Source organism: Pleurodeles waltl, chromosome 4_1 (assembly GCF_031143425.1).
Source record: "Pleurodeles waltl isolate 20211129_DDA chromosome 4_1, aPleWal1.hap1.20221129, whole genome shotgun sequence".
In the NCBI taxonomy this organism is placed as follows: Eukaryota; Metazoa; Chordata; class Amphibia; order Caudata; family Salamandridae; genus Pleurodeles; species Pleurodeles waltl.
The window spans coordinates 114,447,344-114,471,137 of NC_090442.1; the positions used below are offsets into that span (position 1 = coordinate 114,447,344).

General features: G+C 47.8%; 1 protein-coding gene across 3 annotated transcripts in view; it reads right to left on the bottom strand.

Annotated features, from left to right (window-relative positions):
- Positions 1-23,794, bottom strand: part of LOC138287442 (putative glycine N-acyltransferase-like protein 1B) — a 253,972-nt gene that overhangs the window by 14,434 nt on the left and 215,744 nt on the right. For 2 of the 3 annotated variants that reach the window (XM_069227867.1, XM_069227866.1), the window contains one exon: positions 2,812-3,226. The exons of the other annotated variant lie outside the window; for it this stretch is intronic. In XM_069227867.1, coding sequence (XP_069083968.1) covers positions 2,812-3,226 — 415 coding nt within the window. The remainder of the gene's footprint in view (positions 1-2,811; positions 3,227-23,794) is intronic. 3 annotated transcript variants of the gene reach the window in all.

The following is a 23,794-nucleotide window of genomic DNA, read 5'->3' on the forward strand; positions in this document are numbered from 1 at the left end:
GGCACCCCACCCCACCTCTGTAGAGTGCCAAGTACACCTAATCATGCCCCTGTGTCATCTATGTGTGCAGATGTTGTCCATAGCCTAGTAGGCCATTTCCCAGTAATTGAACAGTGGAGCCCAAAAGCGCGGCGTAGTGCAGGGGGCTTCTGTGTCTGCCAACGTTAGCGGTAATGCATGCACTCAACATGTCTTTCTTCTGTCGCCCCCCCCTTTTTTGTGGTCTCCCTGTTCTTGTGTGCATTAGCATCATCAGGTGGAGGAGCAGTGGCACCGGAGCACGAGGGAGCTGCATCCCACATGGCCCTGGAGGGTGAGACTACGGACTCAGAGTTCACCAGTGAGACGGAGGGTGAGGGGAGCTCCACGGCGGGGACAGGAGCTGAGACCAGCGACACTGACTCGTCCTCTGATGGGAGCTCTCTTCTGGTGGCGGCAACATCTGTGCCCCCACATCTACAGGTACAGCTGCCACCCCCCCTTCCAGCACAGCCCTCCCAGCAGCCCCTCACTGCCCCGTGCCCGCTCACCCAGGAGGGTGGGCATCACCTTCGCCCCAGGCACCTCAGGCCCTGCCCCAGTCACCCCTGCTGCCCTCAGTGAGGAGGCCATTGACTTCCTCAGGTCACTCACTGTTGGGCAGTCTGCCATTTTGAATGCCATCCAGGGTGGAGAAAGGCAGTTGCAACAAACAAATGCATTCCTGGAGGGCATTCATTCTGGTCAGGCGGCCCTTCAGCGAGCTTTTCAGACTCTGGCCTCAGCACTGATGGCAGCCATTGTCCCTGTGTCTAGCCTCCCCCCTCCAACTTCCTCCACCCAGACCCAATCCCCTGTACCTCAGCCTATCCCAAGCACACCTACAGACCAGCATGCACACACGTCAACGCACAAGGGAAGCTCTGGCAAACATAAGCACCACACATCCTACAGGCACTCACGCAAGCATCAGACACATGCAGACACACCAACATCCACTGCCTCCACTGTGTCCCCCTCCTCCTCGTCTCCCTCCTCCCTCTCAGTCTCGTCTACACTCACACCTGCATGCACCACCTCCACAGCCACTACGTCACTCTCCAGCACACCCACCACCACACCCCGCTCACGTGCAGTCACCACCCCCACTACCATTCACACGTCCCCTGAGTCCTCTCCCAGTGTGTCTGTGACGCCCCCTCCCAAGATACACAAACGCAGGCACACACCCACCCAACAGCCATCCACCTCACAACAGCCTCCAGCGCATGCACCTTCAACCAAAGTCACCAAACGTTCACCTCCTACAACCACCACCTCTTCCTCCACTCCCAAACACCCTCCAGATACCCGTCCCAGTGTCTCCCAAAAACTTTTCCTGTCCACCCTTGACCTCTTTCCCACACCTCCCCCACCCCGTCCGTCTCCTAGGTCCCGAACTAGCACCTCAGCCACAACATCTCCGGGACCAGTGGTGCCTGTAGTCACCGGAATCTGGAGTGCACCGGCCACCAGGGCAGCCAGTGTGGCACGGAGCCACAGCACAGACAGTCCCTCACCTGTGAAGCATCAGAAGTTGGCCAGTGCCAGGCGGGAGAGGGGGAAGACTCCAGCCACCAAACACACTCCCAGGGGTCCCGGTGGGAGTGTGAAAATCATATTTTCGAAGTGGTGCAATGCATACATGGCGCCACTTTCTGACCCCTTGCGCCACATTAAGCCTGCGTTCAGGCATAATGTATTGAGGGGGCGTTCCAGCATTAGGAAGCCCGTAAAAATGGTGCAGTGAAATCTACAAGATTTCACTGTGCCACTTTTGCCATCATTTTTAACGCCTGCTGAAGGGCAGGGGTTAACATGACTCACCCATTGTAATCAACGGGCCTCCCTGCACTTTGCTACACTAGCATCAACATTTTTGACGCTAATGTAGCAAAGGGTCACATTAGCATCAAACATCTTGATGCTATTGTCCTAACTACCGCCATGGTGTGCCATATATTAAATGCAGCACAACCATGGTGTCTTTAGGTGCTGGTAGGTGGGCGCTGAAAAAGAGGCACATCAGAGGTAATGCGCCACTTTTTCATAAATCTGTGCCTAAGTTCTTTAGTAGCTGCTAAAAGGGCAGCCTCAGTGCTATAGTCAGGGAAGAACCTGCCTGGAAAGAATGAAAAAGGTGTGTGATTCGAGGTAACATGATAGCTGATGCTTTTCCAAAGTTTTTTAAAAAGTGAAGGAAAATAGGGTAATGGTTTTCTAGTTTGGAGGAGTCAAGAGATGTTTTTTCCAATAAAGACGTTTTTCAATAAAGGAGTCACCATTGCATGTTTCTATGTATAGGAAACCTTCAGAGAGGAAATGGAAAGATTGAGTAAATCAACCAGCACCCGATAAATAATAGAAGCATCCTTGTCCAAAGCATGATGTGGATCAAGTAGCTAATGTTATAGTATGACTAAGCCTATAAAAAACCTCCATATGAGTGGAGTGAAGGAAGACAAACATGTCCAGAAGGCATGCCTAGAAGACACAGGAGACTGAACAACTACTGCTGCTTTTCACATTCTGATCCTGTGCAGCAAAGTTAGATGTGACAGGGTGACAGTAAATAAGGAAATGGTTCACAATTTAAATGTTTATTTGTGAATATGTTTATGGTGTTTTTCCAGGGACCACTTGTCATTTGTAGGCTGGTCTGAGTGCCATCAGTGAATTCCCAATCCCAGCATCTCAATTTAGAAAATGCATTACTTTGGTGAATGAAGATTTTGAACAAACACAAGATGACACAGATTGATCCTCAACGTCCCCAGTTCTAATTCAACATACCCTCCTTTGGGGCTGACAGATCCACTGAAAGAATCCACAAGGTGCATTTGGGAGACCCACTTTTCTCGCTACACTCTGTATCTGGACATTGTCCTTGCTGGTGATGAAGTGGAATGGGAAATCATCCCACTGTAAGCAGAGGAAAGCCATGAAGGAAATCAGGAGGTTTGTGAAGAGCCCCTTGCTTCGATATTCTGGCAAAGTATAAACCATCCTTATTTCTGATGTCTGGTCCATGACACACCATGAGATGGGCTTCCCTCCTGGGTCTCGTATACACAGGGAGGGCAGGTGTTGGATGCATTGGCGTGCATATTTGAGGCTCGACTCGTTCCCACCATTCATCCAGAAGGCATTCACCAACTCAGCTTCAGCATCACGAAGAGGGGAACAGTGAAATGCTAATTGATCATCCCTGCAGAAAAGAGACAAAGTGATATTTACAAAGACATCAACATATATTGTTGTCAATCATAAATCAATAGTCTTTGTTATTACCTAAAATTATTAACTTATTAAAGGGCTTAATAAGCATAAGTATCTTACCATAAATAAATTGATAGGAATTACCAATCTTAGTTGATTGAAACAGCATGACCAAATGAATTATGTGTATTTACAGTCTTTGTAGTGAGGACAACTCTGGTAGGGATGATTAGGATACACAGGAAGTTAAGGCTGAAATAAAGTCACATTCTCTGTCGGTAAGCAATTAAGATAGAAAATATCCTCTCATTTTCAGAAGACCAGCTTCTAGAAATTAAATGAGAGAGTTAGGGCCCGGTTTACGAAAAAATTGTGCCGCCTTTGCATCATTATTGACGCAAAAGCGGCACAAATTGACAAAATACAATTATATTTTTTTTATTTGCACCGCTTTTACGTAACAAAATGACGCAAAGGCAGCGCAACCTTTTCATAAATCAGGCCCTAATTACATTATTGAAGTACTCATGTATATGTCCACCCAGCAATCTCCACCAAAAGCTACTGATTCCAAGAACCTTCACAAAACAATCTCAATGGGTCATCCTTAATCTCCTTTTGCATTCCTCACAAGCAACACATGGGCAACAATAACATCAGAAACGTTCTCTCTCCCTACAATTAATAGTTGGTTACAACCTGGTCACAAAACAGAAATAAATTACTCTAAATGATTACATACAAAACTAAACTCAGTACAAAGGCTGATAAAAAATAAGAAGTTGGATGATGGTAAAGAAAAAGAATAATGCTTAACTGCAACACCCAATTTTCGAAACTCTTAAATTATAATGTAGTCATTAAGGTAAGAAAGTATTTTTGGTTAATTCTTTTTATCAGCAGGCTGAGTATTACCCACTTCATCCTCTGCTGTGTCCGGTCTTTCACACATTCCAATTCTAATACCGTTCAATATTCTTGCTCTTGCTGCCCAAAACAACTACATTCTCAATGCTACTTTCCTCTTCAAACAGATCTCTAAAGCCAACGGTATATTTTACACTGAATTGTAAGAAATGCTCCTCCATCTTAGATACCAGCTGGGGCCCATTTTTGGTGACTAATCTTTTGGGATTTCCTGCCCAATTAAAGAGGCCCTTCCCGAATTCCAACACATGCATTATTGAACAGTATCTATGAACCTGACTTTAGGCTTTTTGGGATAAAAAACCAACATCACAATGGCTCCATGTGGCATCACCCATTGCTTGAAATGGACCAGAACTGTCCAATGCTAACTTACTCCAAGACCGTTCTGAAGACCGCCACAGGCTTCACGGGTGAAGGTGAAGTTCCATGGAATCTACCACTTATCACACAGCATAAGCACCAATCGTAGGTAGTGTTCCACAGATTTATTGAGAAATCTTAAACTATCTTCTTCAACGCCCTAATGCCCACATATCACTAATGAGCCAGTTTAAAAAACCCTTTCTCATCTCAACAGTCAACAAACCTGTCTTGATAATGCCATTCTTCACAGTTAGCACCTCAGAAATAAGCTTATAAGTGTCTATTAAGGGGATTAGGTTGATTAACTGTAAATAATACAACAGTCAGAATTGTAGAGTGAGTTCTTAAATTTGGATTCATTTTCTTGTTGTTTTTGTATGTAACAGAGATTTTCTCCCCTCAAGATAGTCGCGGTTCTTAATCTCCCACAATGTATATCAGTTAGAGAGAGTCTTAGGAATTTACATTGGTTACCAGTGGCGCAGCGTATCCAGTTTAAGTCGCTCTGTCTTACTTTTAAGGCAGTTCATGGAATAAGACCACAGTACCTGACTTCCAGACTCCTCCTGCATGTACCTAAAAGAAGCTTGAGGTCTTCCCAAGCTCACTTGATTCAGGTCCCTCACACACATAAAGCCAAATGGGGAGACAAAGCTTTTACAGTAGCTGCAGCCAGAGGATGGAACTCTCTCCCACAGAATATTAGGCAAGAATCAGGTCATATGAAATTTAGGAAAATGGTGAAAACTTGGCTCTTTCCTCGTAACTTTTTTGGTACATCAAGATCAGGGTCTTTGATTTAGTTTGTTTCAGTTTCTTCTATTGGATGTTTTTCTATCTTCATTATTTCTGTTATTTTCCTTATCCTCTGTCTATTTTTTACTACGTGCTTTCTTCCCAGCGCTTCGATGCTCTTTGAGTAGGAACGCGCTTTATAAATCTAGAATTACATTACATTACATTGTCTACAAAAAAATGGTGTCACAAATTGTTTCTCCTCTTATCTTCAGTTGGTGCTAAGTATGGGATGGTCCTGGCAATGGTCTCACTAGAATGTCGCTCAGAGGGAGCACAAATATGTGAGTCCTTTGCCGTCTCATTCTTATCTTTCTTTTGCCTTTGGTGACTGAATGTATGACATCTTTTCCCCTTAGTCCTCTAAAAGGCTCCATTTATGCAAGTATGTATGTCTTCTCCATTCCTGATTCCTGGGGAACAATGTGTGTTCCGTCACTGAGTCCTTCTATTTCTTCCTCCCCCTGTTGAATGTCTCTTATTGTTTCTGGTTCTGTTCTGTTGTCCTTTTCTTTCGATGATTATTTCCTTAAGTTTTGTTTCTTTAGATTTTTGTTCTGTTTCACTTAAGTGTACTTTCCCTTCTAGATTTGGCATATGCAACAAGATGTTACAATCGCTGCATGACAGTAGGTCACATGTTTTTTACCATGTTGTGGTCTCCTCCACCTCAAATTGCCAATTCCCAGTCACCCTTCACAGATGTAATGAATCCCCCATGAAATACATAAATCTTGCTCTATTTCTCGCAAGCATTCCTCTTCAGATAAAGCATCAGTGCTATGTAATATATATTATTTATTCTCCACTTCACCCATTTACCCCCTTTCACTAGGGATTTGCAGACATGACAAAGAATCAGAAGTGATGCTTTTCCTGCGTACTCTAGTTTATAATCCTCTTCTATTGAGCAATGTTGACACTTAGCAAAGTACTTCTCACAGCACCATTTGTTCTGAAAACATCTCCAAAGGTTTGTGAATGGTGAGAAATAAAAACGTTTTGCTTATTCCTAATTGTCAATAAACAACTTAAATGCCCGACAGTAGGAGGGATGCACTTTTAATGGTAGCATCACTGTTTCACATTGATCAACTCAACTAGGGGAAGTTCTGAAGGAAATTCCAGAACAGGTGCTTGCAAATAGCTATACTAGAGCAGCCAGAAATGTGTCCCCAAGATAGAATGGCAAGGCCTCTCCGTATTGCTTTCAAGTAGGATACTTCCAGTCGAGATTAATTCTGGAGTTGTGATTCATTTTATTGCTTTGTTTAGAGAAAGATGAGACCTCCACAAATGATGCTCAGAAGGAGGGCTGGAACTCCACCAAATGGAATGGAATGGTTACTTTATTATATTAATCAATGAATACAATTGTAAGGAATACAAAATCAGGTACTCCCTTACAAATACGTGAAATACAAAGCAGTAATAAAAATAGTCAGATGAATAAAACCTGTTGAATAAACAAATGCATTAAAACTATGACTTCATAGTTATTTGTTTTAGATAAAAATAAGCTTGCTCAAGAAATGTCAAGTTTGCAAAAGAGATTTTGCATTAAAACACAATTTAATGGCCAGTTGTACAGTTTGCACCTTGGATTCCTGAAAGTATTCCCGTTAGTACTTCTTTCATACCCATAGTAGGTTGGGCACAGGCAGACTCTACCTTATAACCACACAACCTGCATACAGTGATCTCTGCACAGAAATATTCCACGGCCCATCAGACTGTAAGATTGGCATGTACATTAATCCATACCTTAATAATTACATGTTTACAAGACCTTGCAGATTTGAAGTGAAATATTGTTGTCATGAAGTAACCTAAGGATTTGAAACCAATTCTGTATGTTTGTATAAGATATTCATGTCATCCTCACATCTGTTATCCAGCAGTGTTATCTTTATTAATCTCTTATGTGCACTTTTTGGCATCTCAATGAAGTTGTTTAGTCAGGGTAAATGTGTTCTTGAGTTGCTTTTCTTATTAGTCGCGAGAGATTCAATCCCCTTTTGTATCGATTTTGGTTTTAGCACTTTTAGGATTAGCCATGTAAGTGTATCGGCTTTTGCCCTACTGCATTCACAGTTATAATTTATCTTGGCTGTTTGTCGGATGCACCCACAATGATAAAAGTTCTATTGCAAAAATAAGGCCTCATTTACAATTTTTTGGCGCTGGGCACTGCTGCTCTACATCAAAAAGAAAGGGCAGGAATGAGTGGTATTAATCACATATAGAGCATTCCTGTCCTTTCTGCCTATGCCAGTACACAAATTTGTCCATAGCGCCAACGCAGGCACCCTTGCAACACAGTGCAAGAGTGTCTGGGTTGTTGGCATGATTGTTTTTGTGCAGGAAGGGACACCTTCCTAAACAAAAACAACCAATCAAGGCGTTTTTCCCTTTCAATGTGCACACAATGAAAGAAGAAAAAACAAGGAGAAATAATGTTATTTCTCCACGGTATACCTCCTCTGGGTAGGCACACTGTTTTGACACATTCCTAGATTTACAGGTTCCTGTATCTCTTGGAATGTGCCAAAACCCCATGGGTGTTGCATGGGAAAACCCACTGCAACACCCATTGAAATCCTCCTCGACATAAAGTAAGGCAACGCAGTGCTATGCAGTGCCTTTTCTTACTCCATATCTATTAGGCCATGCAAAGCCATGCAGGGTGGCTTTGTGTCACCTCGTAGACATGAATGAGAAGCCTGCGCCACTGAAGTATCATAAAAAGTGACATTCTGGCAGCGCATGCCTCATGTAAATGAGGCCCATAATGTACTTAATGGTGTTGCTGACAATAGTTTGAACAAGGATCTAATGGCTTGCATATACATAAATGGTCATTATGAGTCTGGCAGTCTCTTGACTGCCAGACCCGCGGTGGTGTTTGGACCGCCGCCAATGCGGCAGTCCAAACGTCACATTATGACAACACATTATGACAACGGTGGTTGTGCGTTGGTCGGACCGCCAGCCCTGGGGATTACATCTGTGTTCTCTGCCAGCACCATGAACACTTCCATGAAAAGGCTGGCAGAGAACGGGTGCAGAGGGCCCCAGGGACTTGGCATGGGCAGTGCAGGGGCCACCTGTCCAGCACCGTCGCAATGTTCACTGTCTGCTATGCATCCTGATACATTGCCGCCGGCTCGATTACGAGCCGGAGATAATGCTGCAGGGTCTTTCCCGCTAGGCCGGCGGGCGAAAGTTTAGGTTTCCTCCCGCCGACCTAGTAGGTAACTTGTAATGGACCCGGTGGGGAGGTAGCCACTATGGCAGCAACCTCCCTGTCAGAAGTTCGGCAGATAGGCAAAACCATTCACCAAACTCATAATCAGGCCCATAATGTTGATATCATGAATTGTTTTTGTGCTGAAAACCAATGAGTCATAAAGTAATGATGGCATGATTTTTGCATTGTACATGGTGATTTCCCTTCCTCCAAAGATCCTTGAAAACCTTTTAAAGATTTGGGTATTGTTTCTAATCCTGGCCCCTGATATAGTTTCGTAAAAAAACAATTCTTTAGAAGTATGGTTTTTCCACCTCTAGCTTCATCCTAATTCTGTTCAAATACTATTCAATACAAATTGGAAAAACACAGTAAACAGTGAATCCACATTCTTCACCTTGCCTGTCAGCATGTACCAAGATTTTCACTAGAGCTATCATGTGTAAAACATTTACCCAGAACTTGCAGAGTTCCAATTTTTCTTCACATTATTAGACAAACTCTATAAACTTGGGCCCTCATTACAAAGTCTGGCGGTCATCAGACTGCCAGCCTTGTTGTGACGGTCTGACCACGGTGGAGCCAGCGATAAAGACCGCCACATTACAAGTTGTGGGGTTTGGCAGAAGCCAAACCACCACAACGCTGCCTGGTCTACTGGTGCGGTCGCACCAACGCGCCCTGCGGTGAGCTCCTCCAGCCCGGCGGAAGGCCTCTGCCTGCTAGCCGGATTACGAGGATGCAGACCGCCAGGCTTTCCATGGCAGTGACCCCCCCACAAAAACCCTGGCGGTAACGCACCCAGTGACAGGAATCCCCATTCCTATCGCTGGCACACACAGCACCAACACGTCCACTCACATGCACACATGCACCCACACTCTTACAAACACGCACCCCACTCAACCATTCACTCGCTACTTACACCCCACATTCACTCGGAGACACACATGCACACTGAAGCACGCATTCACGCACTTACAGGCACTCAGGCACACCCATGCAAAAGTACACAAACACCCCCATTCACCGAACACACAAACACATTCACATTCAATTGCATACTCGCAGACACCCTCTCACCCCTGCACACAAGCAACCACACATGCACTCACACACACAGACATGTACACACAGACCCTCCTACTGTCGGAAGATCACTTACGTTCTCTGTTGAGGAGGTCATCCGAGAGGGAGGGTCATGATGGATTTGCTTCGCCAGCACCACCACACCTGCAAGACCATGCCAAGCCATATTGCAGCTCGTAATATGACGGGCGGAGTCTTGCTGGAGTGGCGGTGCTGGTGTTGCAACCACATCTTCAGCTTCATTGGCCAGGCCAATGGAGTAGGACTTCTGCCCATAAATGCTGAGTGTATTCAACATTGCCTGGCTTTGCAGTATGGCTTTTAAATTAAGTGCACCCTGTGCCTTGTTCACTTCTGAGATAGGATATACAAAACCTAAATTGTCATTCTTGTTCCAGAAAGGATTCTAACACAATGTTTCTATAGACTCAGATATGATGAGCATATCTTGTAATGAGCAAGCATAATGAGTTCTGCTCAGTGTTGACTGGACCGTTTTGCTTCCAAAGATTTCAGCCTCAATAAGTGCATTGTTTATGCCACATCCACTGAGATAACTTCCTGCACACCCCAACGCAAGTTTTGTCATGTGGGAAATGCCTATCATTCGATAAAGATCAGCACATTCTACTGGATTGCTCATACAAATGTCAGCTACAGTACAGAAAACACCTTCATAGCAGAAAATTGGCAGGATAGCTTGGACTTCAAGTGGAGCTTGCACATTTTGGAAAATTTTCAGAGATGTGTATACTGTTGCGTAGTTTGTGAATGGAGATAGTATAACTGACAAAAACCCAACTTTCTTCAGTCAGGCAGTATTCTGGGAGATCAGAGCATGAATTCCAGCATACGAAGGAACTGGCTTTTCTTCATCGTTTAGTCTGCACCGACTAAGCGATATGATAAATTCACTTACATCAGCAAGGCAAACCTTTCCGTCAGGTAGAAGAAGATCCATGTCCTCAGCCTCTTTGAAACTTCTGGTAGACTGGGACATGTTGATGGCTTGTAGTGGTTCTGCACACACTGGCAAGGCGGTTGGGTTTAAGTTTGCAGCTTTGTTTGTTTATACCTACAGCTGACGCAGCTTGTTTTCCAGCAGATACCTCATTGGTACAGTCTTGAAAAAGTACCATTGCAGTATCATGTGTGCTGGATGTTCCAGAAAAAGAAGAGCTGTCTTTAAAATGAAAATGATCAAGAACAGCAATTGTAAATCCTTTCCTAGTAAAGTGACTTGGAATTGGTGTGCTGTTGGATTCATAAGATTTTACAGCATGAGCTGCTAACAAGTTCCTGTTCCGTACTATGTCATTATAGTTTGTATAATCCTACTCATGGAAGTGATTAGCTCTCTACTTTTGCACTTGTCATAGGTTGCGAGGGCAGTCATCATGTGTGGCAGAGTTTTCTTTTTGCTGTGATGTAATTCATAAAACATGATTGGAAAAGACAGTATATTTACACAGCATAAGCCTGTCTGTTCATGGAATTGTCTTCCACTTCTTTGCTTATTTCTTCAAAGCCATCGTGAATGTTGTTGGCTTCTGTTCTGAACTGAAAAACTTTAGTTTGTAACAGTTTTGCTTTGCTGATTTTAAACAATGATGTAAAAAAATTTAAACCAACAGCAGCCATTTTTGTTGGCTCCCATGATTTGTGGAGCTCTGGGACATCACAAACGTTGTCATTAAGTCCAAAATCTAAATCTTTCAGGACATTTCTTAAAATAGTTCCTGTTGATTTTACTGCATCCTGTGATCTTATTTTGGTAGCAAGAGCTCCAATAGTCAAATCAGCTGAGAACATAATAAGTGGTTCATTCTTCTTGTTAGACTGCCAAAACGAATTCTCACCAGAAAAATCTTAATTTCATTATTATGGATCAATCAATCAATCAATCAGTATTCGTCTAGTGCGGCTTGTCACCCAAGTGGGCATCTAAGAGTTTGCTGAAGGTGTTCTTCGAAGAGCCAGGTTTTCAGCCCCTTTCTGAAGTGGGTCAGCAATGTTGTGGTACAGAGGTGGAGGGGAGAGCATTCCAGGCCCTAGGGGCAAGGTGGAAGAAGGCGCTACCTCTTCTGTGGCAGTGGCGTTTGAGTGGTATTTCTGCAAGGGCGAGGTGTGCAGAGTGGAGGTTCCTGGACTGTTGGTGGAGGTGAAGGAGGAGGTTTAGGTAGGCCGGTCCTAGGTTATGGAGGGCTTTGTAGACATGGGTAAGTAGCTTGAAAAGACAGCTCTTATGGATCGAGAGCCAGTGGCAGTCCTTCAGATGCTGGGTGATGTGAGTTCTCTTAGGCAGGTAGAGAATCAATCTGACAGCTGCATTGTGGACTGTTTGGAGTCACTGCAGGAGTTTGGAGGTGGTGCCTGTGTAGAGTGCATTGCCATAGGTTATTCGGCTTGTGATGTGGGCCTGCGTCACTGTCTTCCTTGTGTCAAGGGGGAGCCATTTGAAAATCTTACAGGGCATGTGGAAACAGGCTGAGGAGACGGCATTGACCTATTGTTTGGAAGGTTCGGGATATTGTGTTTTCCCTCATAAGTTGTAATTAAGTTCAATTGTGTGAGTTTCAGGTTGCCCCCTGTTGTAGTTAAGACTGGTTTGTGGTCTTGCAGATTGTATTTTTAGAGCTGCAATACTAGAGTTGCTATCCAGTGCCTGAAATCTGACTTATTTGATCGATGGTACAGTGTTTGGGGCAGTAGGGTGATAATATGGATTCATCTGTTGGTAGCACCTCTGGGAAAATGGGCTGTGACAAATGATTATCCAGGGATGTGGAATTCCTATTGCCTGACACCTGGGATATCTTGTTTGGGGTCAAGGGCAAAAAGTGTTTATGTTTACTTTGTCCTTGGGACAAGTAGGCCCAACCCCCTGCAGCACAAACCATTTGACTGCCTGTTTACAGAATGTGGAACTCTCTGCAGTTGAGGTAATGTGCTTCCAAAAGACAATGCTGTTCGAACTTGTATTTATGGTTCATTATTTGAAAGCCTTCATTATTAGGGTGAGTGCTGTAAATAAATGTTTTAAGGTCACCCTTCACTACTGACGTTGGTTCCAGTACACAAAAAAAAAACGTGTATACACATGTTTGAAAAGTTTAGGCTATGAGGCTAAGTATAATGCTCCCAGAATGCTCTCTGATTAGATGCAAATGAAGTGTCATTTAGTCAAATGTGTTGATGCATGCTAGTATTTCCCAAAAATATTTCTAATGGAAAATCAGTGTAACCATTTTCAACACGATTATGGGAAGCATGAAAATAAACACACACTGACAAAGCCAACTGATCTGACATATTTTTATAAGTCTTTTAGTTTCATAAATGCGTGTCTTGTTTTGACATGGCTTTTGTAACACTTTATTGTTGTGGGAGCTACCAGGCCCTCAACATTGTAACAAACACTGTCAAAACCCCCCCAAAACGTTTTTGAACTCTAAAAGCACACATTGCCACCAGCGGCATAACAAAGGCCCTGCAACCGCCCTCCAGGGGGCCCCTTCAGCACAGCACCTGCCCTGAGTGAGTCTGGAGAAAGGGCTCCTCCATGTTCTTTGCAAAGGGGCACCCTCCAGTTTCGTTACGTCACTGATTGCCACTGTAGTTCCCGACACTGAACAAAACTACTTTGTGTGGCAATATGCTCCTTGTGGAAGAGCAGAATGCGATCACTCACAGTAAAGCCAGCCGAAAGGGAGAGAAATAGAAGTTTAATAAAAACAAAGTGTCTTTGTTAACACCAGACCTAATTAGGGACCAAGACCCACATGTAGGTAGCTTTTTGCATGTCGCACAAACCCAGTTTTGCGATTCGGTAACCTGGTTACCGGATCGCAAAACGGGTTTGCGACTCGCAATTAGTAAGGGGTGTTCCCTTCCTAATTGCGACTCGCAGTGCAATGTAGGATTGTTTTGTGACCGCGAACGCGGGGGCAAACCAATCGCAGTTTGCACTCATTTCAAATGGGTGCTAACACTTTCGCAAAAGGGAAGGGATCCCCATGGGACGCCTTCCCCATTGTGAATGTCACTGTAAACATTTTTTCAGAGCAGGCAGTGGTCCTGTGGACCACTGCCTGCTCTGAAAAAATGAAACGAAAACGTTTCATTTTTCGTTTTAGGAAGACGGGCTGCATTACCAAAAAACTGCTTTATTGAAAAGCAGTCACAGACATGGTGGTCTGCTGTCTCCAGCAGGCCACCATCCCTGTGAGGGCCGCCATTCGCGAGGGGATCGCAAGTTGCGACCCACCTCATGATTATTTATGAGGTGGGCATTTGCGAAGCCCTTTCGAATCACAGATGGTGTCAGGGACACCATCCTACATTCGGATTTGCGACTCACAATTTGCAGGTCGCAAATCTGAACCTACCTACATGTGGCCCCAAATTCTTAAAGAAAGTCACAAAAGTGCACCCATGGTATATGTCATACCCCTATAAAATATTTGTGAACTGTATTTTAGCATGGGTAAATACGATGTGTAGATTTGCTCATGTGAAAATCTATTGAGCATTTGGAAGTTCATTTTCCCTTCAGCCACATTCTTCCCAACCCTGGAAGAAGTTCAAAATTCTGCCATTCTCAGGAGTAAATGTCCAACCTTTCTTATTATGGGAAAATATTAGAGAGAAGCTGGTAAAAATCTTTAAAACATAGAGGTTAGTAGGTTTGCAGACTCAAAGGCATTCCAGCCCTGGAACTATTGCTTACTGCTTCCTCCAGCCCCAGTATGCAGATCTGCAGAAAGGTGGCAAAATAAGGAAATTGCTACAGTAGGGATTGAAACTGCAAGTATTCAAGCCCTACTATGGTAGTAGCCCTGGCATAATCAGAGAGGCTATTATCAGAGCACTTACATAATGAGATTGCTGCCATAATTTGTCGCCACACTACATGGCACCAAAGGGACAAGTAGATCTTTTTACAGGACAAGTAGATTTGAGAAGCAACCTGTCCCGTGGACAAGTAGATATTTTAATAAATTCCACACCCCTGTTATCAATTGGGTGAAATAGTATCAATAGTGCAAGGCACTATTTCCATTTTTGAAATTGGGCCCAATAGACTTTTGAAAATGAGGGTTTCTTAAAATTGTTATTAGAACTAAATCCTAAACATGTAGTCTGCTGGACAGGTTTATTCAGGACCATCATTTCAATTATACATGCTCTAAATAAAGCTTCATTGACCTGAATTTGCCAAAATGTGGTTCCCCAAATACCTTTTTCTTCAATATTTTCTTTTCCAGAGCAAGATTTTGAACAAATCTATGGGAATATTTAGGCTTATCATGAATAATTAGGTTCTTTTGTAGCTTTTCTTACTTCTGTAAATATTAGAAGCCTGTTGGATTGGAACCTTCAATACTATTTAAATAAGGGAATTTCTTCCTGCATTTTGGTTGGCTATTCATGAGTAGACCCCTGCATTGGTCCCATTGTGTTAGTTCAGTTTATGTCAAGAATGGTGAAAACAAAACACTTATTTTTGATTCTCAGCATTTAGAGAAGTATCCTCATTGTCTTGGGTGGTATACACCTGAAGGCTATTCAACATTCTTTTAACCTTTTTTTATGTCCCATTGATCTGAAATGGCTCAAGATATCACAATATCATCAAGAGTACTTTTCAAGATATAAGGTGTCTGTAGAATATCAGTCGGTCCCTTGATCCAGTAAGCAACCTTTTCACAAACTACTCCACCTAGCACAGTTTATGCCGTGATTTTCATAGATTGGTGATTTTGATGTGCTCTGTGAGAGAAAGAATGTGTTTGTAGTTCATTACCTACAAGAAACTGCACATAACAGCAATATTATGTTCAGCATGATGATCCACATTCAAACAAAAACAACACTACAGTAGTGATCCAGAAATAGAACTATGGTGGTATAAGATAATTGCAATGAAACCAGTATCAAATAGAGAGCCAGTGATGACATTGGAGCAATCTCTAGATGCTCACCAAATAAGACACGTTTTGCCAGGGACATGGTTCTAAAGTTGATGATGACACAGTCACCATCTCGGTCCACCCTGCCCAGTCTAATCCAGGCCATTCTCCTCACAAGGAGCAGCTCTCTAGTAAGGGCAAGAGAAAACCCTCTATGTCGCACTAACCACCCCATGGCCTTATTTATCAAAGCATCATCTGTTTCAACACTATCACCAAACAGGGAAGGGACACCTTCAAATACCACTACATAGGGACATGAAGCTGGTGGAAGATTAATTACCGGCAACTGTGCTCTCCTCTGAATTCTGCTGGAAAGTGGGTGGCTATTTGGGAGTAGGAGCAACCTTTGTCAGGTACAAAGTCTGCCTTACTTGGGCCGGCATTGCCAGGATCAGCCTGAAGGACAGAAGTATTTGGAGTCAAAATGTTCTTACGTGGACCACCAACGGATGGCCCCACCAGCATAGTCGATCCTGGTTTAGATGAATTGGAGTTCGATCTTTTCTCACAAATGAGCAATCCCACCACCCTGAGATGGGACCCCACTACTATCCTGGTGTGTTATAGGGTTATCAAGTATAGACTGTGTCTGGGACTGTAAACCAACAATTTGTGCCAGCTTGTTCTCAATAGTTGCAAGACAAGCACAAACTGGAAGTAACTACTCTACCAATAAGTCCTTGACCCTAGAGGCAAATTCAACCAGGTTAGCCCTATACAAATTAGGTGTGCCCCATTATGTGGGTGTGGGCTGGGATAGAACACTCTGCACCTTCCAGTTCAACTGGGGTAGAGCTACAGCTGATGGAGACAACCCAGCTTTTCTTCTACTCACATTAGGGCCCAAAGTTTAACGCCAGCTACTGCCATTTCAACGTGCCAGCCGGGCGTCATATTTAATGAATAACGGTAGCCAGCGCTGAGGCCTGGTGGGCGTCAAAATAAATGACGCTAACCGGGCAGCGGAGGCGTAGGGAAGTCTGGGGGTTGTGCGCCAAAGAATGGTGCAAGTCAGGTTAGAGTAAAAAATATTGACTCTAACCTGACTAGCGTCAATTTTTGACGCACAACCCCCATGGAAATGACTCGTGTCTTAGCAAAGACAGGATTCATGCCCCCCTGCCTAATGGCTATGCCCAGGGGACTTCTGGCCCCTGGGCATGACCATTGGGCACAGTGGCAAGTAGGGGGGCCCAAGTTAGGCCCCCATGCCACTTTAAAAAATAAAAAAAGAATACTTATCTCTACTTACCTGTACTTACCATAGATGGGTCACCCCATCCATGGGTGTCCTCCAGGGTTGAGCGAGGGTGGCAGGGGGTGTCCCTGGGTGCAGGGAAGGGCACCTGTGGACTGCTTCCACGGTTGGAGACCATGGAAATGAGCCCACAGGTCCTCTAACGCCTGCCCTGGCCCAGGCGTTAAAAGATTACTCTCAACAGGTTTAGAGCTATTTTTTAAGGCCTTCCTCCTCCCCTGCATCATTTTACCACGGGAGTATAAATAAGGCGCAAATGTCTTTGAGTCACTTTTTGCACGGGAATGCCTACCTTGCATCTCATTGATGCAAGCTAGGTTTCCACTGTAAAAAAATGACTCTAACTCTATAAATTTGGTGCTAGACGGGTCTAGCGCCAAAGTATAAATATGGAGTTAAGTTTGTGCCTGAATTGAGTAAAAAAAAAATGATGCAAATCCGGTGCAAACAGAGTATAAATATGCCCCTACGTTGCCTACTCTTTGTTGCTTTCTTTTTAGGTTGCTCGAAGTCAGCTGAGCAAGAGTCACTTGTGCCACTTGGATCAATTTCACCTGAATCTGGAGGGGCTGTTGTCAGTCATGTAGGAACTTCATGATCAACTCTGTCCTCCGAGGAGTCCTCGGTGTGCAATGACAGTCCCCTCTCTGGCAGGGCTATCTCAGAGCTGATAACTCCGATGGCTCTATGGAGCATTCTTTCAATTGAGGCTGGGTGTATGGGCCAGATGCCCCTCCAATACTTTCCTTTTCCCCATCCTAGCCTCAACTTGATCACTTTAAACAACCCCACAAATTTGAGTTGGAATGGCCAAATTGAAAATATATAATGTAAAAGGGCCCTCCTGCGCACAACAGATTCTTCTGGCAGTATGCCCACATGGTCCAGCAGTGTCACGTAGGCTCTCATTATTCTAATGGAACTACTGGATTTTGAGCAGCAAGAAACTGAGGGGGTCATTCTGACCCTGGCGGTCAGTGTTAAAGCGGCGGCCAACCCGCCAACAGGCTGGCGGTCAAAAAAATGGAATTCTGACCCTGGCGGGAACCGCCAACACAGGCCGCCGCTTTAACACTCCGACCGCCACGGCGGCACAAACAAACAGCGCGGCGGTCACCGCCAACAGCCAGGCGGCAGACAATGTACCGCCCACCCTATCACGACTCACCAATCCGCCACCTTTTCCGGGGCGGGAGCCCCGCCGATAAAAACACGGCGGAAACAGACATTTCCAATGGAAAACGCTCACCTCGAGACACTCCACGCGGAATCGGGACAGCATGGAACCGGAACTCCACATCCTCCCAGCCATTGCCTTCCTGCTCTTCTTCCAGGATCACGAATGTCGCCGCAGACGACAACGGTGATTACTGCACCTACGACACAGGGGAGGGGGGAGGATGAAAGGTTACGGGCACACACATACGCGACACACCCACCCCCACCCTCACCCCCACCGAAATACCTACACACCAATCCAGATTAAAAAGTCAGAGTGACACCCCCAAACCCCCAAAACAAAAATGCAAAGACAAAAGGCAATGATTGTAAAATATATAACTATATTATAGCAATAATTAAGTATAGTGAACTTAGCAATATATTACAAATAATTATTCATCTAGAACTAAATATATACAGGTAGCAAAAGTCCGGCACAGTTTTGCAAAGTTCAAATGTCCGTGGGCCAATGTGCATCAACACATGGGCAAAGCCCACACACGAGATCGAGTCCATTGGAGAGAACACTGCTGGGGCATCACAAAAATAAAATACAGGCACCTCAGGGGGAAGGGAAGAGGGGGCACCTCAGCCACATGAGTCCACAACGCCAGATCCACGAAGGGCCTCCATGCCCACTGTGCCATCCTGGGGAGTGCAAAGCCACAGTCTCTCAAGTCTCTACAGTGGGTGGTTTGCCCACTGTGCCATCCTGGGGAGTGCAAAGCCACAGTCTCTCAAGTCTCTACAGTGGGTGGTTTGCCCACTGTGCCATCCTGGGGAGTGCAAAGCCACAGTCTCTCAAGTCTATACAGTGGGTGGCTTGCCCACTGTGCCATCCTGGGGGGTGCAAAGCCACAGTCCATCAGGTGGATTACAGAGTCCACAGGTCATGGAGGAGGCATGGTGGGCAGAGTGCCACATGAAGCCCTGCCCGACACAGATCCGGGCCTGCCAATGTGCCAGCGGTGCTTGACAGTAGGGGCCCAGCGGAGCGGTGCTTGACAGGAGGGCCCAGCGGAGCGGTGCTTGAGATGAGGGCCCAGCGGAGCGGTGCTTGACATGAGGGCCCAGCGGAGCGGTGCTTGACAGTAGGGGCCCAGCGGAGCGGTGCTTGAGATGAGGGCCCAGCGGAGCGGTGCTTGACACGAGGGCCCAGCGGAGCGGTGCCTGACAGGAGGGCCCAGCGGAGCGGTGCTTGACAGTAGGGGCCCAGCGGAGCGGTGCTTGAGATGAGGGCCCAGCGGAGCGGTGCTTGACAGGAGGGCCCAGCGGAGCGGTGCTTGACAGGAGGGCCCAGCGGAGCGGTGCCTGACAGGAGGGCCCAGCGGAGCAGTGCTTGACAGTAGGGGCCCAGCGGAGCGGTGCTTGACAGTAGGGCCCAGCGGAGCGGTGCTTGAGATGAGGGCCCAGCGGAGCGGTGCTTGACAGGAGGGGCCCAGCGGAGCGGTGCTTGACAGTAGGGGCCCAGCGGAGCGGTGCTTGACAGGAGGGGCCCAGCGGAGCGGTGCTTGACAGTAGGGGCCCAGCGGAGCGGTGCTTGACAGGAGGGCCCAGCGGAGCGGTGCTTGAGATGAGGGCCCAGCGGAGCGGTGCTTGACAGTAGGGGCCATGTTCAGCGGTGCTTGTCTTGAAGGGCCCTGTTCAGCGGTGCTTGCCACGGCGGTCCCTGTTCAGCGGTGCTTGTCTTGAAGGGCCCTGTTCAGCGGTGCTTCTCACGGCGGGGCCCTGTTCAGCGGTGCTTCTCACAGCGGGTCCCTGTTCAGCGGTGCTTGCCACGGCGGTCCCTGTTCAGCGGTGCTTGTCTTGAAGGGCCCTGTTCAGCGGTGCTTGTCATGAAGGGCCCTGTTCAGTGGTGCTTCTCATGGCGGGGCCCTGTTCAGCGGTGCTTCTCATGGCGGGGCCCTGTTCAGCGGTGCTTCTCACGGCGGAGCCCTGTTCAGCGGTGCTTGCCACGGCGGTCCCTGTTCAGCGGTGCTTGTCTTGAAGGGCCATGTTCAGCGGTGCTTGTCTTGAAGGGCCCTGTTCAGCGGTGCTTGCCACGGCGGTCCCTGTTCAGCGGTGCTTGCCACGGCGGCCCCTGTTCAGCGGTGCTTCTCACGGCGGGGCCCTGTTCAGCGGTGCTTCTCACGGTGGCCCCTGTTCAGCGGTGCCTGTCTTGTGTTTCGAGTGAACCACACCTGGCCAATACTTCCCGCTCAGTCAGCATCGGACCTTTCCGTTGCGGGGCCCTCCTGTGATGGAGTCCTGGGGCCCTGGGTCTCCTCCGATACCCCCGGAATGGGGCTGGTGGGGCCCTCATGGCCAGGTCGGCTGCTCCCTGCCTTTTGCGCTTTGCTGCCCTTGACCTCCTTGGCAGACTCTCCGTGGCCCTTGGCTCCCTTACCCGATTTGGCAGGTGACGGTGCAAGGCTACTCTCCTTGGGGGCAGGCGTATCAGGCCTGTCACGCCTGCCCTTCAGTTTTTTGGTCCTCTTCCCAGGGGGGGAGCTGGCTGTGCCTTTGCTGCTGGCCGATGTCCCTGCCCAAGGAAAGGGCGGACTCCAAAAACCAGTCACGACGTTCTTGGGAGTCGCTGGGCTGGTGGTGGCTGAGGTGTTTTTGGAACTCTTACGAGAAGGAGGGGGTGGGTCAGGTGAGGAAAAGAGGTTCAGTTTAGAGAGGAATAGTTTTTTAGGAGCAATGGGAAGGGTAGCTGGAGTGGGTATGGGAGTGGAGGAAGAGGATGTGGTTGTAGGAGAGTCAAGTCTGGTGTCTTTGGGTGCAGGTGCTTGGGCTGGAGGCTGTTGTGAGGTGGATGGCTGTTGGGTGGGTGCCTGCCTGCGTTTGTGTGGTTTGGAAGCGGGGGTGACAGACACACTGGGAGAGGACACAGGGGACGTGTACACGGCAGTGGGGGTGGTGACTGCACGTGTGCGGACTGGTCTGGAGGGTGTGCTGGTGATTGGTGTACTGGCTGATGGTGGTGTGCATGCAGGTGTGAGTGTAGACGTCACAGGGAGGGAGGAGGGAGACGAGAAGGTGGGGGATACAGAGGAGGTAGTGGCTGTTGGCATGTCTGCATCTGGATGTTGCTTGGGTGAATGCTTGTGTGTTTTGTGGTGCTTATGTCTGGATGAGCTTCCCTTGGGTGTTGAGGTGTGTGCAGGCTGGTCTGTAGGTGTGGATGGGATAGGCAGAGGAACAGGGGAGTGGGACTGGGTGGAGGCAGTTAGAAGAGGGAGGCTGGAGACAGGGACAATCGCTGCCGTCAGTGCTGAGGCCAGAGCGTTGAACGATCGCTGATGGGCAGCCTGACCCGAATGAAGGCCCTCCAGGTATGCATTGCTTTGATGCACCTCCCTCTCCACACCCTGGATGGCATTCAAAAGGGTAGACTGTCCAACAATGATGGTCCTCAGGAGGTCAATGACCTCCTCACTGAGGGCAGCAGGGGTGACTGGGGCAGGGCCTGAGGTGCCTGGGGCGAAGGAGATGGCCGCCTTCCTGGCCGTGCGGGCACAGGCCGAAGGCCGAGGGGCTGCTGGGAGGGCGGAGCTGGTGTGCTGGGTGGCGGCTGTACCTGTAGTATCGGTGGGCACGGATGTTGCCGCGACCGCAAGGGAGCTCCCATCCGAGGACGTGTCGCTGTCACTGACGTCTGCACGGGTCCCCGTGGTGGAGCCCCCCTCGCCCTCCGTCTCACTGGTCCAGTCGGAGTCCGTTGCATGGCCCTCCGGGGCCATGTGAGATGCAGCTCCCTCTTGCGCCGATGCCACTTCTCCTCCGCCTGATGATGCTAATGCACACATTCACAGAAAAACAAAGAAAATGGGGGGGGGGGTGGAGAAATAAAGACAAGTTGAGTGCATGCATTGGGGACACTGTTGGCGGAGAGGACAGACACAGAAGCCCCCTGCACTACGCTGCGCACTTGGGGTACACTACTCATTCACTGGGACATGCCCTACAAGCCAATGGGCGACAACTGCCCACACAGAATACACAGGTCCATGAATAGCGTTACTAGGCACCCTACAGAGGTGGGGGGCGGGGGCACAGGACCATACCTCACGGAGGGGCCTAGCCTAAAGAAATCGCCCTGGCCTAGGGATACCCACAGCCCTCCTCCCCCACCCAGGCACCTCCACTGCGCGCAAATATAGCTGAATGTGCTGGTACTCACCCCCTTGTGTCTGCTGTGATGTCCTCAAGCGCCCATCTAAATCGGGGTAGGCCACCGCCAGGATCCGGGACATCAGGGGGGTCAAGGTATGACTGGCCCCCCTCCTAGGTTGGGAGGCCATCCCCAGCAGAGCCTTGGCGGTCTTCCTGCTCCCGCGGCGGATTTCCTCCCACCTCTTGCGGCAGTGGGTGCCCCGTCTGTTGTGGACCCCCAGGGCCCGGACGTCCTTGGCGATGGCACACCAAATCTCGATCTTCTGATGGGCGCTGACCTATGTGACATGTACAGGGGGGGAAAAGAAACATCATCACTTTTCTGTATGGTGGGTGTGAGTGCCCCCCCCAAACTTGCCATGTGGCACATGCTCTCATCTGTCGTGCCATGCATTCGTCATTCGCTCCCCTCCCCTCCATCGTACATCCACCCCACTCATCACAGGCATTGCCCACTATGCATTGGCCCCCGTGTACTCACCTGTTGGTCTGGAGGACCGTAGAGTAGCGCATACTGGGGGAGGACCCCCTCCACGAGCTTCTCCAACTCTTCGGAACTGAAGGCGGGGGCCCTTTCCCCAGTTGCAGCAGCCATTCTCACTTCCAGACTGAGGTCACAGCAGCACTTGCAGTATAGGTCCTCTCCTGTGGATGCTCAGGTCTCGAGTGATTAAGCAGAGAGAAAATGGCGGTTACGGCAGCGGCGGTGTGTACCGCGGCGGTGTGTACCGCGACCGCCGGCGCACATCGCCATTGGCTCCTGAAACCCATAGGGTTCAATGTTATCCAATGCGGCTTTGCGCCGCGGTCTTCGACCGCCTACCGCCACGGTGTGCCACGCCAGCGCAATGACCTCACATCACATTGTCACACTTCACAGGTCAGGCAGCCGCCATTTCAAGGGCCCACATGGCTTAATTCCTACTGCGTCACACCTGCCTAGGCCTTGCATCTACACTCATACAAGCCATTCAATCCAGAGAGATTTGTGTACTGTGCATGCTGTGTGTACGTACCTGTGGGTTGATTGACTCTGTGCTCGCTGTTGTCCTTCCTAGGCACCGTCCGCTGGGACTTGCGAGGAGACGGAGGAATGTTCCCGTGTACAGACCGCTGGTGGACCTGTCGACAATGGAAGAACGACATGTCATACTCACCTACAGACTCAACCGTGCCACTATACAGGAACTGTGTGCCCAGCTGGAGCCAGAGCTGATGTCACCCATCCGCCAACCCACAGGGATTCCGCCTCTAGTGCAGGTGCTGTCAGTACTCCATTTTTTGGCTAGTGGATCATTTCAAACGACAGTGGCCATATCATCTCGGATGTCTCAGCCTATGTTTTCAAAGGTATTGTCCAGAGTGTTGTCTGCCCTGATGAAATACATGCAGAGCTACATCATTTTCCCTGAGGTGGGTGACTTGCCTACAGTGAAGGGTGATTTCTATGCCCTTGGACACATTCCCAACATCATTGGTGCCATTGATGGTACCCATGTGGCTTTGGTCCCCCCAAAA